This window comes from Balearica regulorum, chromosome 6 (genome assembly GCF_011004875.1).
Source record: "Balearica regulorum gibbericeps isolate bBalReg1 chromosome 6, bBalReg1.pri, whole genome shotgun sequence".
Classification (NCBI taxonomy): Eukaryota; Metazoa; Chordata; class Aves; order Gruiformes; family Gruidae; genus Balearica; species Balearica regulorum.
The window spans coordinates 24407018-24430357 of NC_046189.1; the positions used below are offsets into that span (position 1 = coordinate 24407018).

The window sequence follows — 23340 nt, forward strand, 5'->3', positions numbered from 1 at the left end:
CAGAATTGAGATTAAGCAATTAATGTCCAAATACTGAAAAATTATCAGGCACATTTAAAAAACATCTCTAAACTTTACTATAGTATTACTGTAGCATTCTGGTGTGTAAATAAATTAAAATACAGAAGACAATCGTGTGGGAATTTTAACTTTAAAAATAAAACTATTGTCGAAATTCTAATGAACCTATCTAAGTTTACATAGAAGTGTACTAGAAAATCTGTATAAGCCATCCTTCTTAAATAACTCATTTTCAAAGATCATATAGCTCTACAATATTATCTCTGTTCCTAGCAAATTATGCAACCTAATAACATCCCTATTGCAAGCAATTGTTTGTTTCCAAAGCTTTTTATATAAGTTGCATAAAAAAACCACACGGAAATTACTTAACTGAACCATTTTGTAATTTAAAGAAAACTCAGTAATTCTATCAAGAAAAAAATACTTTCTTTTTAAAGAACTGTATCAAAATAGATTTTTTTTCCATGTATGCATAATGATTTAAACAACTAGTGAAGCTCAAGTTCTGTTTGAGATGGCATCATAACCCTTTAAAATACAACCCTTCTTACATGTTTTATTTCATGTATATATTTATGTATGTGTAGGTGTGCATAAACTCCATTGTTCTGAATGCTACAGAAATACACAAGTGACTGAACAATAGTGCAGATGTGTTATGACATTGCTGCTAGAAGCTGACACGTAAGAGCAGTCCAGAATCCTTTCAATTCTTCTACTGCTACTAGCAATACAATAAATACTGGTTCTTTAAGGACACAATGGATATTTTTAAAGCTATATCTTGTTTCCATTGCCCTTCCTGAATTTGAATACAGCCTCTTACAAACTTGTTTTGCTGTTCTCTCCCTCATCAAAGCACATTTCCTCAACCTTTATACTGAAATCAAATGTAGAAATAGTTTTCTGTCGAGTCTTCTATAAAGACATTATATCCTGACATTGCAGAAGGACAGAATGAATTGTGTGGGTGTTTTCAGTTTCAGCTATGGGCCTGAACTGTTTTCCTTCAACAGCAACGCAAAACAACGCAGCTGACTTGCATATGTGTGTATTGGAGCTAAGCACAGACAGTGTGTTCGTGAACCAAGGATAGGGGTGAGCTGGCTCTTTAGCCATGATAATGTATAAACAACACTCCCAATTTTTTTCAATTATTTCTATGTTTTTAAGTCTTCACAGTTTTGGCCTCTCTGACTCAGACTTGGATATCTTTATGCCTCTTGAAAAGAAGTTTAAAAAAAAAAAAAAGGAAAAAACCCACAAAACTACCAGATCTCAACACTGCTCCTCAGCATGTATTAAAAACACATGTAAAACACGATATTCTCCTGATTATCTATAGTCAAAAACCTTGTTCCTTACACAACAATCTTCAACAAAAATAAATTCATTTTTTGGAGTGTTGAGAATATCTTGCACGTAGAACTAAAATCACCTACGCACATGTAAAAAACTTAATATTTAGAATGAACGAAGCATATCATTCCACCTCACTCTAATTCATCACACCTCACCTGCTTGCCAACATTTTTTATTGCCAGCTGTTCAGGTGTCATCTTATCTTCTTCTTCAACAGCCTGTGAAAGAAACACAGAAAAGGTCAGTGTTTCAGATTTCATTTACTTTTTCCCCAAGCCACAAGACTCTCAAAATATAATTCTCTTTCTCAAAAAAAAAAAAAAAAAATCAAACAGCAACACATTTCAGAAAGTCAAAAGGAAAGGTACTTCAGCTTTTCAGCAGACGTGGTTTTAATTACTAAGTGTTAGTGCAAAAGATCAAGGCAAATACTCATGAATGGTTTTATTGTCAGATATTCATAAATCTGTTTTTAAGCAAAAATCTTAAGTGAGCAGTATCAATAGTTAAAGATAATTAAAAAGAGTTAAACTAGTAAAGCAGAACCAAAAATAATATTACCTACATTGTTTCAACAACTGGAGGTTTGATCTCAGTAGATTTTTTTTATACTGTTTAAAGCCACTTATTTTAATAAGTTTTTATAATGCTCTGTTGCCTTCAAACACAGTGTCTTTATGAAGTAAATCCACTAACTTAACTAGTGACGGTAATGTTGAATTTTGTTTTTAAGGACTTCTAAGTAGTTAAAAAAATAACACTCATCAAAAAATGACTGATATGCTTACTACTCATAGAGTGGTTGTTGAGATCTAGTATTTATAAAAAATATTTCTAAGTCTAACTGCTAGTATTAAAACAGTACAAATAACTGTGATTCCTCTTTCTTACAACACCAATAATAAATTCTTTATTTAGATAAAGAATGTTGAATTGGGCTTTGGAATGTGTTCTAAATACTTACTATCTACCTACTGGAATGATACAGATAAATAACCTTTATTCTGCTATACTGGTCAAGCAGTCCTTGAAGGGATGAAGAATACAATCAGCTGCTAATTTTGATCTAAAGGAATCTTATATTCTCTTCACTACGTAAAAATACAAAATTGATGCAATTACTCACATTTCAAAGCAAAGCATGTAATTAAATGCTTTGCGAGTTTAGAGCAAAAAGTCAGGTGGCAAAGCCTGAAGAGCTAATAGGCAACTTCACATAGAAATGATACATACTTGATTAATAAGAAACACAGTCTCCACAAGGCCATAAAGCTACACTTCTGCCTCATTTAACCAAATCCCAAGAAACTCTTTGCTAAAAACAGATTATATAAATCAAATAACCACCGGAGACCAAAAGAGTTCCTGCAACAATTACTTTGTTCTTATAATCTAGTCCTTTACAAGTCATTCTGAATAAAGCTTATGATAATCAACTTCTTTCTTCTAAATGAAGTAATAAATTTCTTTACTTCATAAACACAGCTACAGTTATACTATCATTATGGGACATGAATACCTTGTTATAATTCTTAGCTAATTCTAACATCTCCTTCACTACTGTTTCATTGAGTTTGCAATGTTCACTGTAGTCCTGAAGTGTCAAACCTTCCATCCAACTCTTCTTATGCAAATTTAGCAACATCTGCAAAACAAAACCTTTTTAGAGCATTCACCAGAAAATACATTCATAATACTATGAAGATCTCTGAAAGAAAAACAATTTATAATGTAAGAATGTAATAAAAAATTATTGATCATACAATGTTTAAATACAGGAAATACAATAATCAACTACTCTGCTAGAGCAGATAGATTTTGCATAAGTTTTTAAAGATTAAACTTCTGGAACCCTAAATACAGAAATGAGGTATGGAAACTAGGGTCACATTGATGTTTTTCTTTTGTAATTTTTAGGTTTAGCTGTAGGTTGAGAATGCACAATTGCACTGTAGGACAGCTAACAGGTGAATATTTGAGCTGCAAAATTAGGAATGGTTGAAGCTTCTGGCCTCTGACGAAGTTGAAAGATATTTTAATGCTTGGATTAAACGTAAGAAGTAGTTATTTAGGCTTCACTGATTATCCTGAACTGTATGCAAGCAGCTGCCACAGTTATGATGAAGTGAACTTCAAAAGCAACCAAAGCATGACCTGTGTGCATTTGTCCTCCTACAAAGCAACCGTCTCTAAAAACAACATGATAAAGTGATGCAGGGTTTTGACGGTGATAAATGTGGGCACTATTAGAAATATCTGAAATGTTTTACTGGACACTGATGTCATTCTTGAAAGAGTGCAGGAATAGCTAGAAAGGCAATTTCCTGTTTTTCACAAATAAAGCAAGCATATTTTGTGGGTCTTCTGCACACTTAAGGACTGTAGGGAGGACCCTTTCAGCAGCTTCAGCTTGCCTTCAATTTGCAAAGATTTACTACAGACATCTTTGAGAACCCGTAAGCTCTGTAATTGCTATCACCTGAATAAAAGTGCCTGTTTCATCCTATGTACAGCTTCCAAAGAAACCTGGCTTTGGAATGTATGAACTGAGTTGAAAGTTTGTTTCACAATTTGTATTAGCAAGATCTTAGTTACTGACAGAAGGAGTTGTAGGCAATCTGCATATGGACAGTTTAGCTAGGCTATCTGGGTTTTAAAATTACGGTTTGGTGTGATGGGCTCCTCATCTAAGACATGAAGCATGTACTCTTCTTACTACAGATGGAGATAACAGATCACCACCACCGCATGAGGGGGGGTTGAGATACGTACGAACCTGCCTTATGAAAGATCCGTGGAGATAGCTGCTGCCTCACCAATTAAAGTTTCCCTAACTTGGTCAAGACTATTCTCCTACTTACAAGGTAGTAGCTTACATATGTAAAGCCATTAAAGAAAATAGACGCTTGGAACTTCAGAAAAGACTGGATCAGCCACACTATTATATTTGAATGGAAACAATAACCCTTGGAAGCTTCACAGACATTTCCTGGGAGCTGGCTTTGTTGAGTCCGTTGCTCTTCTCAGCAACAGTGAGGTCTTGAAAGACTGGTAACGTCCTAAAAAGGGTTATGCAGTTCACAAATTCTTTTCAACTCCCTGATTTGCATGGATATTCTTCTATTATTCGAAATTGCAGGCTTTTTTATTACTTCTAGCCCTCTAAAAGTCAAAATTAAGTGAAAAAACTATTCTGACCGTTTCATCATAAACTCCAACTCTGAGATCAATTTATAACCCTAACAAAGCCATGAATAGGCATAACTGAGGACAGAATCTGGCTTTTCAAGAATTAAATTCTATAGATGATAAAGCTTTTTTCTTTTTGTCTGTTTGTTTTCCTGGCTGAGACTGTCAGGCTAGATTTTACTTGTAACTGAGGAAGTTTGATATGAAAGTAACTGACAATATTTGTTCTGTAAATGCAGGACATCACTGCTTCCTGATATTCAGTGAAGTTTTGTGGAGCTCCATTCTGGAAGTAACAACTGGAAGCACCTTCTGTCAAAGTGATTATAGCCAATAAAAACCTGAGATCGCTTGGTTATAAAATTCCATTTTAGAAAAGACAGTCTTCTAGCTCCAGGAATTCCAGCCTGTGCAAACCTAAGGTAGTTTATATGTCTTTCAGCTTCATCACTGAAAACTTGAAAATTTGCACAAACCTGTTAGGTACAGAGTACAGCATGAGGACTTTCCATAAAACATGTGGACAAAAATGTTGTCAAACTATTTATATGAATATGAGAATGTGGTTTTGGAAGGTTTCATCATCATCACTACACATCTAAGTGCTTCCTGGAAGAGAAGCCATCTAATCCAGGAGAATTAAAACAACTATTGAAAGTATCAGCAGTTGAAATCAGAATATTGCCACAAATCTTAAACAGTTTGCTCCGTGTTCTCTATCCTCTGAATAAAAGCTAAACCAATTACCTTCTGTTCTAGTTCATTCTTCCTGTAGTTGATGGTGATGGAATAGTAATGTCTGTTTAGTCCATGAATTAGTGCCTGTAAAATTCAGGGAAGAGTTTGCATAAAAAATTACCCAGCATTGAAATGAAGAAATATTAGAAGGGAAGAGTTCATTTAAATACAGCCATCTTCAAACATCACTTAAAAGAAAAACCACAAAGTACACAGAGACTACAGGTAGGTATCAAGTAAACATATCTGTTCCTATTTCTCTTTCAGCATTTGTTAACAAACAGTTATACTTTCTATTTCTAAACCACGGATCTTTTCACACAGTAACAACTAACATAGGAAGAAGTGGTAACTGCCTGCAAACATTTGACCGATACATATGCACAAACATAGTTCTCGCAAATCCTTCCACACTCAATGATTTCGGTCATCACTTCTAATAAAATATAAGGCTCTTTCTGTTACAAACAGAAGAATGGTGGCTATCTATTTACTTATAATCCCTGCCAACATTCCCAAGTTCATTCTCTAAGGTACAATACAAAAAGAGAGTAGCTGAAGCACTGATTAAACACATCAGGTATCGGTGAGACTATGTGCATCAAACTAACCTTGGATACTAAAACCTAATTTTCTTTTTTAACTTTGAATGGGGGGGGGGGGGAGTGCCTTTCTCATTATAATCATGCCCTTTGCAAAATTGTCCTTAAACTTGTACGTCACAATCTGATTGACGGAGATTAGGTTAAGTGACAGCTATGCGCATGTATTGGCCGTTCTGCTCATATGCGTTACATACAATTTTTTTGACATTTATGACTTAAGGGTGATATGGATTAATATTTGGGGGTGTGAGGGTTAAAAAATTCTATGATAAATACTCATCACAACTAAAATTGTCTATTTTTCAAATAAAATTTTACATATAAAGTACACATTTAGAAATGAGATATGATAAATCATACATAAAATATGCAGAATTAGTGGTAAATATTTATGTTTCAATCATTCTACTTATTTAGGTTTAAATATATTCTTTAGAGCTATACAGAATGAATGTGTATTTGCATCTTCTGCAACTTAATATTTCAGCACTCCAAAATTATCTGTATGAAAGCTGAAAATGTTCTCATATATACATTTTAAAAAGATTTCTTTTGCAAACACATATACAAAGATACAAAACTAAATGAATAGTCATATTTACGAAAACCAGCAGTTACAGGTAACCATTACTTGTGCCACTTATTATAATTAAAATTGTAAGATACAGGTTTTATCATAAAGTAATTTATGGTTGAAACTATTAGCAATAAGTAGTTTCTACCGCCATTTTCTTAACCCACTCAAAATGATTGCATATGAGGGTTTGGGGTTTGTGTTTAAAATCAATTATAGATATTCAGGGAGTTTTCTAAAGCTCCTAAAATTTGACAAACATTTTTGCCTTCCCCTCCCATCCTCTCTTCTTTCTTCCCCCCTTCTGAAATCACTCCATAAAAGAGTGGACAAATGTAAAAGGTGAACAACTATTCTGCTTCAAACCTGAACAGCAGTTGTAGTTTAGCCACTGCAACAGGTTAAAGTAAAACCCAGAAAACGCATTAAAGCAAAGCGTGTTCCTTGTGTGTTTTGTTTCAAATGGAAACCACCATTCCAACAATTCCTTACATCTTAAATCTAATTCCTTACAAATTAGATGCACAAAGAGCAATTAAAAATGCTGTTGGTAAGGGAACAAGAAAAAAACAAAAAAAAAAAGGAATGAAATCAAGCCACATACTATTCTTATTGCTGAGATTTTAAGGAATGTCTGTTTCTAGCCCAGCTGAAATCAACATTAAGTTTGCTGTTGACCTCAACTAGATCAGAATTTTATTTACACCCTTAGAATAAAAGCAAAGCAACACTGCAAGTACCCTTGCAGTTTTAAGAACAGAGTATCATTTGAAACTATGATTTTTAGTTGAACAGTGACCTTTGCAACAGCTCACTGCCAACTTGCAAAAAAACCAACAAAAAATACCCACTCTAACAACAGAAACCCCAAACTCCCATGGCCCAAATATGCCATGCTGTGGCAAAAGTGATCTTCAAATAATGAAGTTGAGCAATACTACAGGGGTTTACAAGGGAGGTCATTACACACGGTCCAGAAAAGCCCAGTTAGAAAAACCCTGAAACGTGCAAGCATGGGCTTGCCTATATCCAATCAAGAGTATTAGCTGCTTATTTCATACTCATTATAATTCACAGGTTTTACTGATTTAAAAATCAAAAGTAAAATACAACACCCTCTGGAAGGAGACACTCTTTAATTGACTGATTTTTTTTGGCTAGCATTTTTATAAATAGCAAAGGGTTTCAATGCATTAGTAATAAAAAACAATCAATCTTTTGAAAGATAGGGGTACGGTGATCTAGTAACCCCCAAAGGACGGCGCTCTCACAGCAGAAGTTTAGCCCTCATTTCAGTTCTACTATGACTAGTGTACCGTCTTTCTCTTGGATGTTTATCTAGCAAATATTACTTTTATTGTTCAAGTAATGGATTAAAAGAGCAGGAATTAAGCTTCATGGTTGCAAACACACATGCCTTTTAGAATGCACAGTAAGGGAAAAAGGTTTTCTGGAGAGAAAAAATGAAAAAAAAAACAAACATTGAGGCAGAAGAAATGACACAGATAAAAACATTAATCACTCCAGAGGATCTCTGTTTCAGGACAGAAGCTATTTCTGAAAATAAAGTTTGCTTCATTGAAGACCAACATTTTTGTCTTACTAGCAAAAGTCAACTTTAGAAATCAGATTTTGAATATTTAAGTTTCACAAATACTTGCAAAGAAATATAAGACAACATACGCAAAAGAAACATTACAGTTGAAGCTGATCAAACATCTTATTTATCCATTGAACCTCCTACTCCACTATTTTTTCAGCAAATTACTGCATTATAAAAATCAGAGATTTATTATTCAAGACACAAGACAAGGTTAATTCCAGATTACATTTTAAGCAAGAACCTATATAAGCATACAGTAGAAAGACAAGATTATTAATGAAGAAGGAACTTTTTTCATATTTGCTTCAGAATAATTTATCTTTAGGAAAACCAAGATGTTAATAAGCAGCAGTTTCTAAATTGCAGTACTGAAAACAGTACCTATCTTGCATCACATGATATGACATAAATTGTCATTTTTAAAAGTTTGCATTTCCATAAATCTGTAACTTAACCTTTGCGGTATATACTTACACATGTATTCACACATAGGTAGCTAATTTAGGGCTCAATTTTAAACCCTTCACATATGTAACTCCATTGATGAATCACATCAATTATAAATGCATGCAGAAAAATGCTACAGAGAGAACAATAAACAATTTGTAGCTTACTGGTTTTAGGTACCTTTCCCCAAAACTGCTGAATAAATCTTGCAATTTACATTACTATCAACACTGGGTTTACCTGGATAGACGGCTTGTTTAAGTGACCCAGATTTGAAGTTGTTTGTCTTGGTTCATGTCCCAAGACCATCATATTAGCATTGATCAATCTGAAGGCATCAATAACAACCTGTAAAAACAAGATGTCAAGTCAATTCTTTTTAGAAAATGCAGCTAATAGTGCCAAGCAACAGTGGACAAGACACAATCAACTCTCATCTGTTTTTGGCCTTTATCCAGAAAATCATTTAATTATAATATTAATAAAAAAGAGCCTCCTGCTGGCTATGCTATCAGCACACTACACTACCTTGTATTGTAAGGTGACACCAATTATTACCTTTTCCATGGAGCTGTAAGTTTTATATACATGATATCATCATATAACATTGAATTTTTATGTACGCTTACTCTAAGCTTCAAAGGTATGCATATGTTTGTCACCTAAATCCTATCCAATCAAAATGAGTGACAGAGAGAGACTAAAACTGAAAGTGAGCACAAGCTAAGGGACCAAGTCTAAAGCCCAGTCCTGTCACATCAATTATACTACCACGATACTTGAAATGACAACAAAATTATAGCCAGCAAGGAACTTGCCCCATGTATTCCCTTCTAGTCAGATGCTTTTTGCTTCTTGTGACTATGAAAGGGTCTATAAACTGTCTGATAGATTAAAAAGTCCTTGTCAGTGTCATGCTCAGGAGTAAAAAATAGAGTAAAAGAAAACCAAGGTCATTTATGATTTAAAGGTACATGGTAGGTAGTACTCAGTGCTATTTCATTGCAAATAAAGTAAATCCATCACTGATTTTTATTCTGTCCTGTGCTGAATTTGTCTATGAAAATCTTTGGAAATAGGAGTTCATGGCCCCGTGCAATAAACCCCACACCCCATCCACCACCTCTGTGAGGTGAAACAGAACTGAGAACATACCAACAATACACACAAACCCACTCTTACTGGGTAATCACCATTACAGATGCGTAATTGCAAAGTAAGATTTCTTGTTTAGGCCCCAGTCTTTTAACTGGACCAGTGCATGTACAGCCTCGTACAGCTGCAGGAATAGTACCAGGCATACTTTGCAGGCATCGTGTCTGCATATGCTTGAAGTGTTATTCTAGTTCATTAAACTAAATAGTTTAAATCTCATTTTAACAGCTTTTCTACAACCATTTTTATTGTCTTCTCCTCCATACTATGGGTTAGACAACAACAGATGCATTTATACGGCTGATTTGATATTCTAAGGAATTAGACCTCAACCAAATCTTTTATGGTGAACAAACAAGAAATCAACCACTGTCACTGAAAGTCTGCAGAGAAAGCTGCATAGAGTCTCCCACCTTGTTCTAGCATTTTCCTCTCCATTTACACAAATAAATGTAAGTAAACACATATGCAATTTATTAGAAGTACAATATAAATATTGAGGTCATTCACCTGGAAATAAAATTAATTGGCAAGTATTCATAGGAAAAAAAAATTATCAAAGTGTAAACTGAAAAAGCCAAGTAACTTATCACCTGTTGTATTTACTTTAGAGACCCAACTATTTCCGTCGTATTGAGTGACTCAGTGCCACTAAGGGCTATTGCCTGGACTCTCAGCTGACTGGTCAGATCCATCTGCACGTGTCATGTTTTAAACTGCATGCAGAAAACATCCCCCCAAAAAATCTTCTTTATTAAAAATGTTAGGTTGTGACCCAATTAAAGTGAGTTAACAGTGATTTTTTTTCTGAACAATAATAAAACCAAAACACAAATCAGATTTAATATGCAGCAGAAGCATGTAATCTGATACTAATGCTACGAAAAAGTAATTATAAAAACGCTTAATTCTCATAAAGATATGAAACAGTTTCTATATATCTATACATTTTTTGTGGCAACATACAAAATAATTTTATTTTTTCCCTTTTTATCACTATCAGATTTTCTGTATCTCAGAACACTTGCGTCAAGCTTTTGTATATATCTGTGTTCCATTTTAACCAGATGCTCTAATTTATGAACACCTGGAAATGCCCAACCATAACAAGCAGGCAGTATAAATTAAAAACTCAAGCAAAGCAAAAAAGTTCCACACCACAGGTTCTCCAGAGACTGGCTAGATAACAGGAAAAAACCCCAAGCAAGTAAAAATATACTCTGAGGAGGAAGAAACATGAACTTGGCTGTATACTATAATCACAAGAAGCTGCTTTATAACTTACTAACAGCCATGCTTCTAGATCTGAATTTAACCAAGAACTTCACCAGACAATGTTGACCTTATCCAAGAACGAATGGCATTCTCCGGCATGGATTTGTTTTGGGACTCGAGTCATGTAAAATAAAAAGAAAGCCCCCCTCCAAAAAAACATTGATTAAACTTGGTTTTGTAATAAATTCCATATTTCAGTTGGTGTTCTCAAGGTTATGGTTGGATAAATTTTACATTAAAATATGAGAACTAGCTGTTAATATTTCTGAGTGATACTGAATATTACTCTAGCATCTTAATTCTGACCAGCAGTAATTTTCGTTATGTTTCAGGTACTACCTGCACGGGAAAGGACTGCCTGCTCTATCTGTCCTCCTGAAGGAAATACTTGCATTTCGTTCCTAATTAGAACAAATATCAATCTAACAGAAAGCGGGATGAAATATTAAAATCACAAACCAGAAATATTAAGCTTCCAAATGGGATAAAGTTCCAATTTCTACAATCTCAGAGGGGTACAAAAAGTACGTGTGTGAATGATATTTCTTGTCTCAGCTGCACTGTGACGACCAATGGTAACTAAATACTTTAACTACACTAAGATTAAAGGAATTTGCTGCTATCACTATAGCAACCATCTTAAGGAAACTAACATGCTCAACAACCTGGAGGCTAAATTTAGACCTAATACGCAATAAAAACATAAATACAACAATAAATCCTACATATTCATTTCTATGAAATGCAATTGCTTTTTTCACAGTGAGCACAAATCAGTACCTCCTTTCGAGGATTACAGCAAAATAGACTCATTAATGTCCAGTGTACTAATGAGCAATGGGTGAAGTAGGTGTTAATTATGCCACAGTAAGATTCAAGATAAAAGCCCCGGTGAGCACTTGGAGGTGTGCACAAGCTGAAGTCTCCTCTCTACGTTTGTGTATTTTGAAGTACAGCATGATGCAATCAGATGACAGCAACATGGTCACACCGTATTGTATGATGGAAACTTTAGACACAGTATTTTGAACAAAGAACCTCTAAGGATTAATTAAAAGCAGCACAAACCCCCACTCAGTTACTTAGATTTTTGTTGTAAGAAGTCAGTATTTCTCATGCAAAATATTAAGCTTTCATTGTACTTAAATTACCTACTGCAACATGCACTGCTTTAGTAAAAACTACAGTTTCCAAGTTTCATGATAAATCCCCTTTCTGTAAAGACATAAAAAGTTAAACAAAAGTCTATGCCACTGGGATCTTTACCAGAAATATGAAGGTAGATTTATTTTTTTTTTAATGCATTTCCATAGTGCAACTCTTTCAGCACTCTGACCATTTAATTTTTTCCTAGTACAAGTGTCTTCAGACTTTTCAGAGGTCATTTCAACAGCAGACAGCTTATAACAAAACCATTAGCAGTTTGGCTAGCTTAAGGAAACCTCTTACTTTCCTTTTTTGTTTATTATCACTGCATGAATCTGCAGCATATGAGAGTTTATAATTTCTCAGGCTTGTTAAATTCATGTTAAAGGTCTGTTTTCTTGTTGAATAAATTTTGTTCATATAATGCTGCCTATTTCATATACTGAGTCTTTAATAGCACCTTTGGTCTATGCGCAACTCACAGATCAAAACAGAGGACTAAAATAGGGGTTGATGATGCTATTTACATGTGTGATTCCTGCTGTCTTCTTGTTAGTAGCTTTAATATAATAGAAGACCTTGTCTGTTTTGTAATTAACACATCTTTACTGGAGAGATATTTGGAAGTGATTGCTGTGAATATACTGGTTAGTAAAATAAACACAATCACACACCACTTTCTGTTATCAGACAAATTTGTGAATTGTACACATTATACTCCAGATCAACAAACTGTGATATAACAGCCAAGTAGAAGACACATTTATATAACCCTTTATTTTTCTGAAAATATGTATTCAATCTGACCTTGCAAATATAATTAGCTTGTGGGATGTGTGGATTTCAGTACCATGGATGCTTTACTAATTGCAGCTCTTGGAAATAGATACTAAATATTTGGAAGCTGCCAATACAAAATAAAAACTGCATCTTTTTGTACATCTGTCTTAGCTTCAAAAAGCATAATAATCTAAAAAAACAATAACTATATGGCATTTTTTAAGCATTTCCCTGGGGTCAACAACCCATAGTCGAGCCTGCATAACATATTTTTAGAAACAAAATTTACAATTATCTTCAGTGTACTTAATAAATTTGAGGATAGCTATAATTAATATGATTCATAGTTATTCACAATCTAGGACAAGCACTGGATTCCTCAATTGCTAACTAGATAAAAATCTGGCCTTTTCTATTCGGCACATAGTTATTAAAAATAATGGCTTGAATAAAATTTAGGATGCTTAGTGGCCAGACTTATTTTAGCTGCTTCTGAGAGTGTGAATACCATTTATATATATTACGACTTTTTCTAAAATAGTCTTCATAACTTCATGGAGTATTTAAAAAAAAAAATTAAGAGAATTTCACTTTACACGCCTGATTCTATTAAATGCCTCCAATATCAAATCTACAAACAATACTGAAAGAAACAGTCCTGTTTTGCAAAACCCATTATATTTTACTTCTCTAACTTTAGTTAGAAATAAGTCAGCCTTTTTTTGTTTAAATAAAAAAAATAAATCTAACATCAATATTTTTTCCAGTGAAGAATCTACAACATATGGTGACTATCTTTAAAAATGTATTGTGTCCTTGGAATTCAAATAGTGATGTATTGTTTATGCCATATGTTTATGAACAAACATACCAGTCAGTGCTTAAAGACAACTCTGCGAATGATATAATGTGGTTATGCCAGGTGTGGAAAAAGAAGTAATGTCCCATCTAAACTCTCTTTTATCACCTGCAACTGACTTGTTATCAACTGCTTAGTTTGTTTCTAGATTCTTTAAAAATGAAGTGGAACATGTGACCTGAGAAGTGCAGCTCAGGTTTATGACCATTTCGTTATTTATGCTGCCATGCACTGTTAGACAACTACAAGTGAAGAACATCTTCTGTCCCCTGTAAGCCCACAACATAAAAAATTCAAAGAAATCTTACTTTTTATGCCATTTCCAATGAAAAGCACTAAGAACTGAAACTGACTCATGCCAAATGCATATCACTGAATTGCTGTGATTGTGAGTTTGAAGTTTGCAACATGGAAATTATTTATAAAATGTCAATTTTAGCTCTGGAAAACATATTCCTAGGAGTATGTACATTTTCCTTCTCTATCCTTAGAGAATTGCTTACTTGTGGTCAAACCCGCAGTACAACTTGAATATCCATACTGGGAGGGGAGAGAACTACAGTATAATACATTTATCTTGACAAGTGAGGGCATGCATCCGTAACTCCCAAATAGCAAAGCCACAAGTTTTAAAGCTATATGCCTTAATGAAGATAAATGGACTATTCTATATCCACCACAGCAAAAGGAAATTAAACATTTAATACTTTTCAGCAAAAAGTCTTCTTGGAACTTTTTTTTGTTTTAAGGAAGGGCATGAACTGAAGTAACCTATGTAAATGGTTTAGTAGGTAAATATACATCACTTAAATCACAGCAAGTCCAAAGGATGTTGCATAACAATTTTAGAACACCAGCATTGATATTAACAGGTTTGGCATCCCACTAAAAAAATTAGGAATTAAAATATGCAAAATATGTTATTCTGAATATGTGCAACTACTGTAAAAAAATGCTGGTTTTCAAACAAAACAGTAACAAAACAGCAGTACACTGGCAGTAATAAAACAGTACGATACTTTGTAGTTTACGCCTAGGTTCAGAAAAACACATTCTGAACTGAAAACACCGAGAGGCCTACGCTGCAGTGCAGATGCAATTCATCTCTTACAAATGTGCTTCTTCAGGAAAAAGAGCATCAATCTTTATTGAATCAACAGTAATCGAACCCAGCACAAATGTATCTACTTCATTACTCTCCAAATCAGGCTCCTATCGAAATTCAGTTCTTGCCTAGATCAAATTAGGATGTTTCCATCTCTGATATGCAGGTTACTGCACCAAATGCTCTGTTCAACGTACTGAACCACAGTACTGTATGAGTATCTACATGTACTAGAAGTTGTACAAAATGTACAGAAATGTACCCTTGAAATTTCAATCAGAATTACACACTGTAAAGTTATCTTCTCTATTTTAGAATTTTCCCCTTATAATTGAGAATTGTTAGCAAGTCCAGTTCTAATAATGAAAGTCATTCTAGGTATAAAAGATTCTGACATAAAATTGTAGGTATCACATTTTAAAAATATTTTTTCTTGCAAAATGTTATCCTCTAATAATTCACAATAAACAGACATGCCTCGAAAGCAGTAGTGACAATACAGCCAATTTACTGTTTTGTTTAGTTGTTTTTATTTAATACTTTCAAGCTGTACCTAATGATTGTTAAAATTCACTTGTGTCTAGGGAAGACTTATTAAGGTAAAGGTTGTAAAAACAAATGCATGAAGTGGGGAGGGGGAGTTGGGTATATAAAAAAAATCTTGTTAAGTGGCTCTAATCTACTTAAAGTTCTCACAAACTTAATTCTTAATGCACTATTTTACATTTCAAATTTCAGGCATTATACTAGTCTCTCCACACATCTCATTTCAAGGATTGCTTTTTTTTCTGCCTTCTTAAAAAACAGTCACCATTTCCTCCAATCCTGTCGTTAATTCAACGAAACAAAGGGAAAGGACAGGTTCAAAGACAAAATAATAGCACTCTTTTATCAAAGAGTGGAGGACTGATAACATGCAATCTTTCAGAAAACTAGTGGAGGACTCACGTACAGCCAGAGAAAATCTTGAGGCTAGATGGTAATTCCAACATTCAGAAGAGTATCAGTCTGCATTTGGTTTCACTCTTTTAGACTACCAAGTAATTACCAAGTCATAAACCCATTCAACATACATATTTGTCTTGATAAGTTTGGCGGATTTGCAACACAAACTGTCTCAGAAAAGGAGTTCACTTGCCTTTCTTCACATATGTCACCAAGTTGAGACAGTGCAGTGTATAGAAAATTTAATCTAAACTGTAACGTAAAAGTAGCAGAAGAGATCAAAACTATTTGCAAAGCGCTATTCTTATGGTCAGCACTCAAAGTAAACATCTATTACCCTGAAGAGTTAAAAACTGAAATCAGGTATTAACAAAACCATATTGCTCATATACATGACTAATTACACACAGGTTGTCACCTAGATTTAGAAGTACCAATGGGCAAAAAAAAAAAAACAAGAAAGAGGAGTGTTTTATGGAAGAGGTTGCCAGAACAGGTCATCCAACAAATGAAAAATAAACCTCTGTTTAACCACATGATCTGTTGGTTTCATGGTGGCATTTTATCCTGTCCTACAAAAATTTTGTTCATTTTGAAAAATGGACAAAATCTCATTAGCCCAGTAAGAATTAAAACCATGCTGGAATACTACAAAATTTCAAAGTACAGTATTTGAGCTACCACACTTTTACAAAAGGCCTAGAATGTTTTATAATCCTAAATGGAAATTTGAATATTTAAAGATCTTATTTTTCTTTGTTAACAGCTCAAAAGGACTTTGAGACCTTCACCTTGCTCAAGATGACCCTGACTTTGGACAACAACAACTGTGCTATGGACCTCCAGCAGCAACTCAGCTAAACTCTTTTCAGCTGTTCATTTGTACAAGGAGGATAAACCCAGCATCTTTCTTCAGATAATAGCTATTTTAGGACTTTTTTTTTTTTTTAAACATACACTGTAATTGTCCCTCTTTGGGACTTCAAGGAGCGTGATAAGAAAATTTTTTGCACTCTCTAAAAAAAGATAAAGTTCATCACATTTGTTACTCTTTCTAGAATAACATTCTAAAGATCTCAGAAATTCAACAAAAGAAAGCAATTTATGACTTCCACTGAAAAGAAACTGCTTGAACAAAATGGTTTTAGACTACAGCCCATATTCTGGCTACACTTTGAGGTATCAAACCTTCCAATTCCAGAAGAGGTTACTCAGACCACAAAACAAGGTTCTTCAATGATATATGTAGCACGAGACAGTAGTAATAAACTGAAATGGGGAGCTGTTGTCTGTACACAAGGGAAAAAAAATAACTGCCAGAATAATAAAAGTATTTGAACAGGTATTCCCATGAGGCTATTGCATCTCAAGACTCAAGTGGACAAAACCTTAAGCGAGCTGGTCTGAACTCAACATTGACAGTGTTTTGCACAAAGTTGGACTAGATTATCTCCTGAAATCATTTACAACTGGAATATTTTTTTTTTATTTAGCTGGCTACCCAAATGTACTTTTGTTGTTTTTTGTTTTTCTCCTTGTATCCTCTGAATGAGATTAAGATAAGGATAAAATACCATAGCAAAATCCTCTTTTATGAAAGTAGCAGGATATGGTGTAAGCGCAAGATATGCATAGCATATCTGTCAGGAGGTGATTAACGGGCAAAGTAGAACTTATAAAAAGTTATTGCAAAGACAAGTCTTTTCCTCAGCAAACAATTAAGAAAAAGATTTTTGCCATAAACCAACAAATCTTCCTACAAATAATTCTGGCAGTGCCTTGCTAGGAAAAATTACAATACAACTGATACGAAATTTTGCTGTATGAATAAGAGATTTTGCTACATATCCTACTAATACACCACAAACACCAACAAACTTCTCAAATGTACAACATGGACTTCTGACAATTTTGGATATTTTACCAATCCTTAGGCCAGCAATTATTAATCAAGGGAAACCGATGAACTGCCTCGGAAAAACAATCCATTTTAAACAGTGACTTTTTTATAATAAAAAAGAAAACACTACTTTTTTCTTAATTTAACACACATGACCAGTACATTAAGATAATGCTTGTGGAATTAAACACACTATGTTACAGTGGGTTTAGTGTAGTTATATTTTGCCTAAGAGGTGAGGAACAGCTGCTAAGTTAAGGTCCAAAAAAAAATTTAATTTTAACATTTGGCAAAGGTATATAGTTCTCTGTACAGACGTTTCAAAATGTATGTTGGAAATAAATATGTAATATCAATATTTAGCTTTATTCCAGATCTTTAATGAAATTACTGCTTCTGTGGAATAGTCGAAATATGTATTACAACTTCCATTGCACAGACTGGAAAACTGGAGGGGGTAAAAGAAAGGTTTATTAGTAAGTTCAAGATGAAGCAACAGCTAGCCAGGTTGCCCCACTGGCCATATTTCAGCATGATTACTTTGACTTCATTCACAGTAATCAATTAAAAAAAAAAAAAAGCCAAAACATAAAGCTTTTTCTCTCTGGGTTCTGCTAACATTGACCTTCCGTTAAAATTCACTGATCTGCTGTGAGTTTATTTTACAGACAGCTAGAACACTGTTAGCCTAAAAATCACAATATATGGTACACAGTCATGAAAAAGCATACTGCACGTTCAAGAATATGTATGTGAAGTAGTAAGAAGTAATAAGATCAGTATTTAGAATTACTTGTCCTTCTCCCAGGGTCCCCAGGGAAGTGGTCACAGCACCGAGCTTGACTGAGTTCAAGAAGCATCTGGATAATGCTCTGAGTCATATGCTCTGATTCGTCTGGTCCTGTGTGGAGCCAGGAGTTGGACTCAATGATCCTTACGGGTCCCTTCCAACTCAGGATATTCTATGATTCTTGTGTCCTACTATACTTACATAATAATACCCCAGCCCCAAAATGGTCATTAAAGCAGCGGGCATTTAATCCACAGAGGTTTATTTTTATATAAGGATTTTTTATGGCTTCTTATTTTTTGCTCACTGGCCTTAAGAAGACATAAAATTACTTTATTTTTTTAACTGATAAGAATTATATGTATTCTTATTTTAACATTGCAATCATATACCCCTGTCCTACTAGGTGTTTGGAACACATGTATCCAGACGAGGACAGCCAACAAAGAAGTTAACAAGTTTTCGCTTTCTACCAGTGACAGGGCAAACTGCTTTTTAATGCTTTAGCTAGTCAAGGTGAACCTGAGGCTCCTCATCAGAATTCATTTCAACTTCCTGACACATGAAAATAACCTCTGCCCTGGTTATTCTTCACTAGCACAACCACGACCGCTTCGCTGACTATAAGCCATAGCAATTTATATGGGCATGGACCTGCCCTGAGGTGGGTTTAAAATTAGCTAATGTGTTATTTTGGACTCTGCTTTTAAATATATCTAATCTCAGTCAAAACACACCATATTAAAATCTTCTATGCCACATGATCACTTTAATTTTTTGCCACAGTTATGCTACTAAAAGGTGTAATGAGTAATGATCTCAGACTCACAGAACTACATACATGAGCACAAGCCCAAAAGTAGTGGCTATTACACCAGTAAAATGACCTCTGCAAGCAGTTGTTCTTTTGCTGGTGCTGAGGAAAAAAGTAGGTACTTCCCTGAAATAGGCTTAGCTCAAGTGGTCTAACATACAAAGAGGCACTGGCCACTATACTAAGGCAGCCATGCATGTGAAGCAGTTAAACCTGACTTAAGAAATCCCCTTGAGCTCTAATATATCTGTTCTTCTCTCAGTTCGTTTAAAATTGAAATACATTTTAATATAAGTGATCTTGCCAACCAGGATCATACACATTCTGTATCTCAATCTCACCCCCAACATCAAGAAATTAATTAGAAGTGGTACTCATAATTTGGGGGATTCTTTCTATTTCTAAGCTTTTAAGGATGCACTTGCCAGAAACATGACAGATGTAAACTTTTTTTAAAATGTGAAACTTGAGAATGTAATTTAATCTGACTGTCGCAGCTAGACATGTATGAAACAAACATTACAAGACTTCCACTGATCTCAAGTACTGGCAAGAATGCCACAAGAGCAGTACTTGAGAAATGTTTAGATGGACAAAAATTCCTGAAATGTTTAGATGGACAAAAATTTATTCACATTCAATATAAATATGCCAAAGATTATTTTTTTGAAGAGAACAAAGACCCTCAAAGATGACATCTGAGTCAAACAACAGTGGCAAAAAATTATTTTAAAAAAGGCAGTTAGTGAGCAAGTGCGGTACAACAGTAGTGTGACTTACTGGGAGGCTTTTCTTTTTAATGGATTTAATAGCTAGTGAGGTCTAAATTAATTACTAGCATAGTCCCAAAAATTATATTTTGACAAAATAAAAAGAATCCTGTTTTAATATTTCTATTGGAGTGGGAAAATAAGAAAAAGCAAAAGGAAAAAGTTCTAGAAAAAGTAAGTCAGGGTTATTTAAATATTCTACTACTTCTTTTATTTTTCTACAAAAAGTACATCTATTTTCTTCTACTCTTTATGCAATTCAAAAGGGAGCAAAATTGATTCAGATGTCTAATAATTTCCAGATAACCAGAAGCTATTAATTTTTCAATTGCCTGTTTTATAAATAAATTTGCTATGAAAATCAGATTTAAAAAGACCCAACTGAAAAAACAACTATAGCTTCAGAATATTCTATTATGAAATTAAGGGAACCCTTAGTGGAATTGTTTGGTAGCTTTAATATGATCTGTCTCACAGGAAATATAATACAACAGCTTTACAGAAGATGAACACTTACTTTTTAAATATTTATAAATTTACATTAATATCATCATATATATACCATGACGCATTTCAATAATTATTCTACAATACAATGGGAGTGCATGCTCAAACAAAACACCTCAGCAGTATTTTAAAGCAGTAAACCACCTAGCCAATTTCTGTATGTTCTGTAGTTTTTCTAATCCACTCTCCCTGTGGTTGAGCAAAATCGAATTGCCTCTCACATTTGCAGACAGCTCTGTGAAGGTGATAATAGAGCTGCTCCCTGCTGTCATGAGGCAGGAAATAGGAAAATGGCATATGGGGCTAGAAAGAAATAAAAAGAGAACTAAACAAGAACAAAAGAGATTTCAACAAAGGACAAGTATAACCCAATATGCTTTGCAAGTTAATCTCTTTTCATAATCATTTAACATACTTAATCATTTATCCGCACACTTCTCAAAAACTCAAATGCTTGATACTAAGTCTTCTGTAGAGTTTGATTGCCCAAAACATTTGGAATAGAAATGATACCAGAAGCCATCATATGCAATGCCTATAAATCAATGCCGCCTTGGTTAGTGCCCACGTTAAGGGGCTGAACCTATTCCAATCTGTTAGTAATTGATCTTAGATTTTGTGACTAAAATGTAGTATCTGAAACAATGTATACTTGGATTATTAGTTGCAAACATGTGGAGTGACACCTGAATAGCAAGATATTAAGGGAGGATTATGATTGGTTATGTATACTGATAATATCAAAGACTCCAGCCTGTTTAAGGACTACCGATGTAAGATGAAGAACACACTAAAAATTATCTTTTCATTTCCAGTGAGAATTTTTTTTTCATTTTTATTTTTTAACACAGAATGGGCCTCCAAAAATTCAAAACCTTACACATTTACAGTGCTTCTATATTAAATTTTACCAAAGTATCTTTTAAAAAAAAAAAAAAAAAAGGCAAGCCTACTATACCTTTCCTTTTACACTTTGAATGGGATCCACCACCACAGCAACAGCTCGTTCTGATAAGGCTTCAAAGCTCTGCTGAGTATTGATATCTACACCAGACAACCAACAGCCAAAGCCAGGGTGACTATGATACCAACCAACTACCATCTCGGGTCTGAAACAAAGAGGACATCAAGATTCTTAAAAATAAAAACACGTAACACAAGAAGAAATAGTAAAGTGTCAGGGCATAAATTATGATGAGCTGTGAAAAAAACACGATTAGAAATATTTGAATTACTCATCATAGTACGGTGAAAACATGGACATGAATAAATGCAATAAAAGAGGGCTATCATTAAGGGATGCGCATTAGCAGAGTATATCATGCTTTCAGTTTTTCATCCTGTTACCACACCTTCCCTGAACCAGTTTTTACCCTTTCAGCACTTGAGTAAATATCTACTCTTTAACTCCTTGGCGTCAAGGGTTGAATTTTCACGGCAGAAAGTCCATTTCAGACATGGACAACGGGAACCAACGGTGGGAAAGGATTAAATATCAATTAAACCAGCAGTAGAACTAGGAACTCAGTCAAAAAGCAATTTGCACTGTTCTGTTCAGCTGCTGAGCCTTTTGCTAACATTAATTTTGAAGTTTTTCCCACAGTAAAAGAATTTGAGCAAGCAGACGACAACTGTTGAGAGGTAGGAGTGAAATAAAAATTTGTTTAAATACTAGGTTCTTTTACAAAATTATTTTCCCTATCATCAAAATTGCTCATAAATAAGCTAGAACTTTGTAATTTTTTATCTTAATTAAAAGAAATTTAAAAAAAATCAATCTTTTAAGCAGGTACTGCCTAGTAACTGCCTATACTAAATTGAGCAGCATTTAATCTTCCTGTGCAATAATCAAAGCTGGAGGTTTAACATGACTGACAATCTCCTGGCAATTGAAACCCATGAGGTGGACTGAATTACATCCTATGCTACTCACCCAATTCCTGGGACAATTATTTCTTTTAATCATTATTAATAGCCCTTAGACTACTAGTTTTGCAGAAAGCCAGCTGTTTCTTCTAAACAACATGCAGGGAGTACTTGTTACTGTCAGCTCTCTTTAGGGTGACTTACCTTCCCGTCTGTTTCAGCATATCCAACATTTTTGCTTGAAACACAGGATCAACTGCTTCCACACTGACACCCTGATGTAGAAGACAGGCAAAAATTGTAATAGTTGTACATAAAGCAGTATTATCTTTTAACTTGTTACAAACAAGTTAAAATTTAAATTAAAATACTTGTTACAAACAAAAATGTAAACACCATTCATAAGCATCTGTTTAAAAGGGTAACCTGACTACATGAGAACTACTTGATAGAACATCCTTAAATTTAAAATAGAATTTTCATAAATGTATTTCAATGTGATTTTTTAAATGCTGAAAGAAGATTTTGAATTGCTATTTAAGTAATCTCTACTACGAGTAAACATAATTAAATAGGCATAGGAATTCATGTTTTTCTCCTCTTTTTGTTCTGCAAACTATGGCCTGTTGTTTCTCACAAGTTCAGCTCTACAGGTTTTATTCGAGATAAATATCACATAACGGCTTTTTGCAGATTCTACTTATACTATGCACATGCATAGAACAAGCTCAGGACAAAAGAATTTGAAAATTTCATTGATGTGCAGCTCTGAGTTACAAAGGGATCCGTCTTTTAAAAGAAGAGTATTTCATTCGAATTACACAAAAAACCATCATAAATTCCAATTATATCCATTGGCTCATCATCTCTTTAAAATATATCTTCA

The 23340-nt window shown here is 34.2% G+C and overlaps 1 protein-coding gene across 1 annotated transcript in view; it reads right to left on the reverse strand.

Annotated features, from left to right (window-relative positions):
- PSMD14 (proteasome 26S subunit, non-ATPase 14) overlaps positions 1 to 23340 on the reverse strand; it is a 48595-nt gene that overhangs the window by 1071 nt on the left and 24184 nt on the right. Inside the window, exons 6-11 of the mRNA XM_075756826.1 lie at positions 22659 to 22729; positions 21547 to 21697; positions 8783 to 8890; positions 5323 to 5397; positions 2906 to 3031; positions 1542 to 1604 (exon numbers count right to left, since the gene is read on the reverse strand). Of these exons, the coding sequence (XP_075612941.1) occupies positions 1542 to 1604; positions 2906 to 3031; positions 5323 to 5397; positions 8783 to 8890; positions 21547 to 21697; positions 22659 to 22729 (594 nt within the window). The remainder of the gene's footprint in view (positions 1 to 1541; positions 1605 to 2905; positions 3032 to 5322; positions 5398 to 8782; positions 8891 to 21546; positions 21698 to 22658; positions 22730 to 23340) is intronic.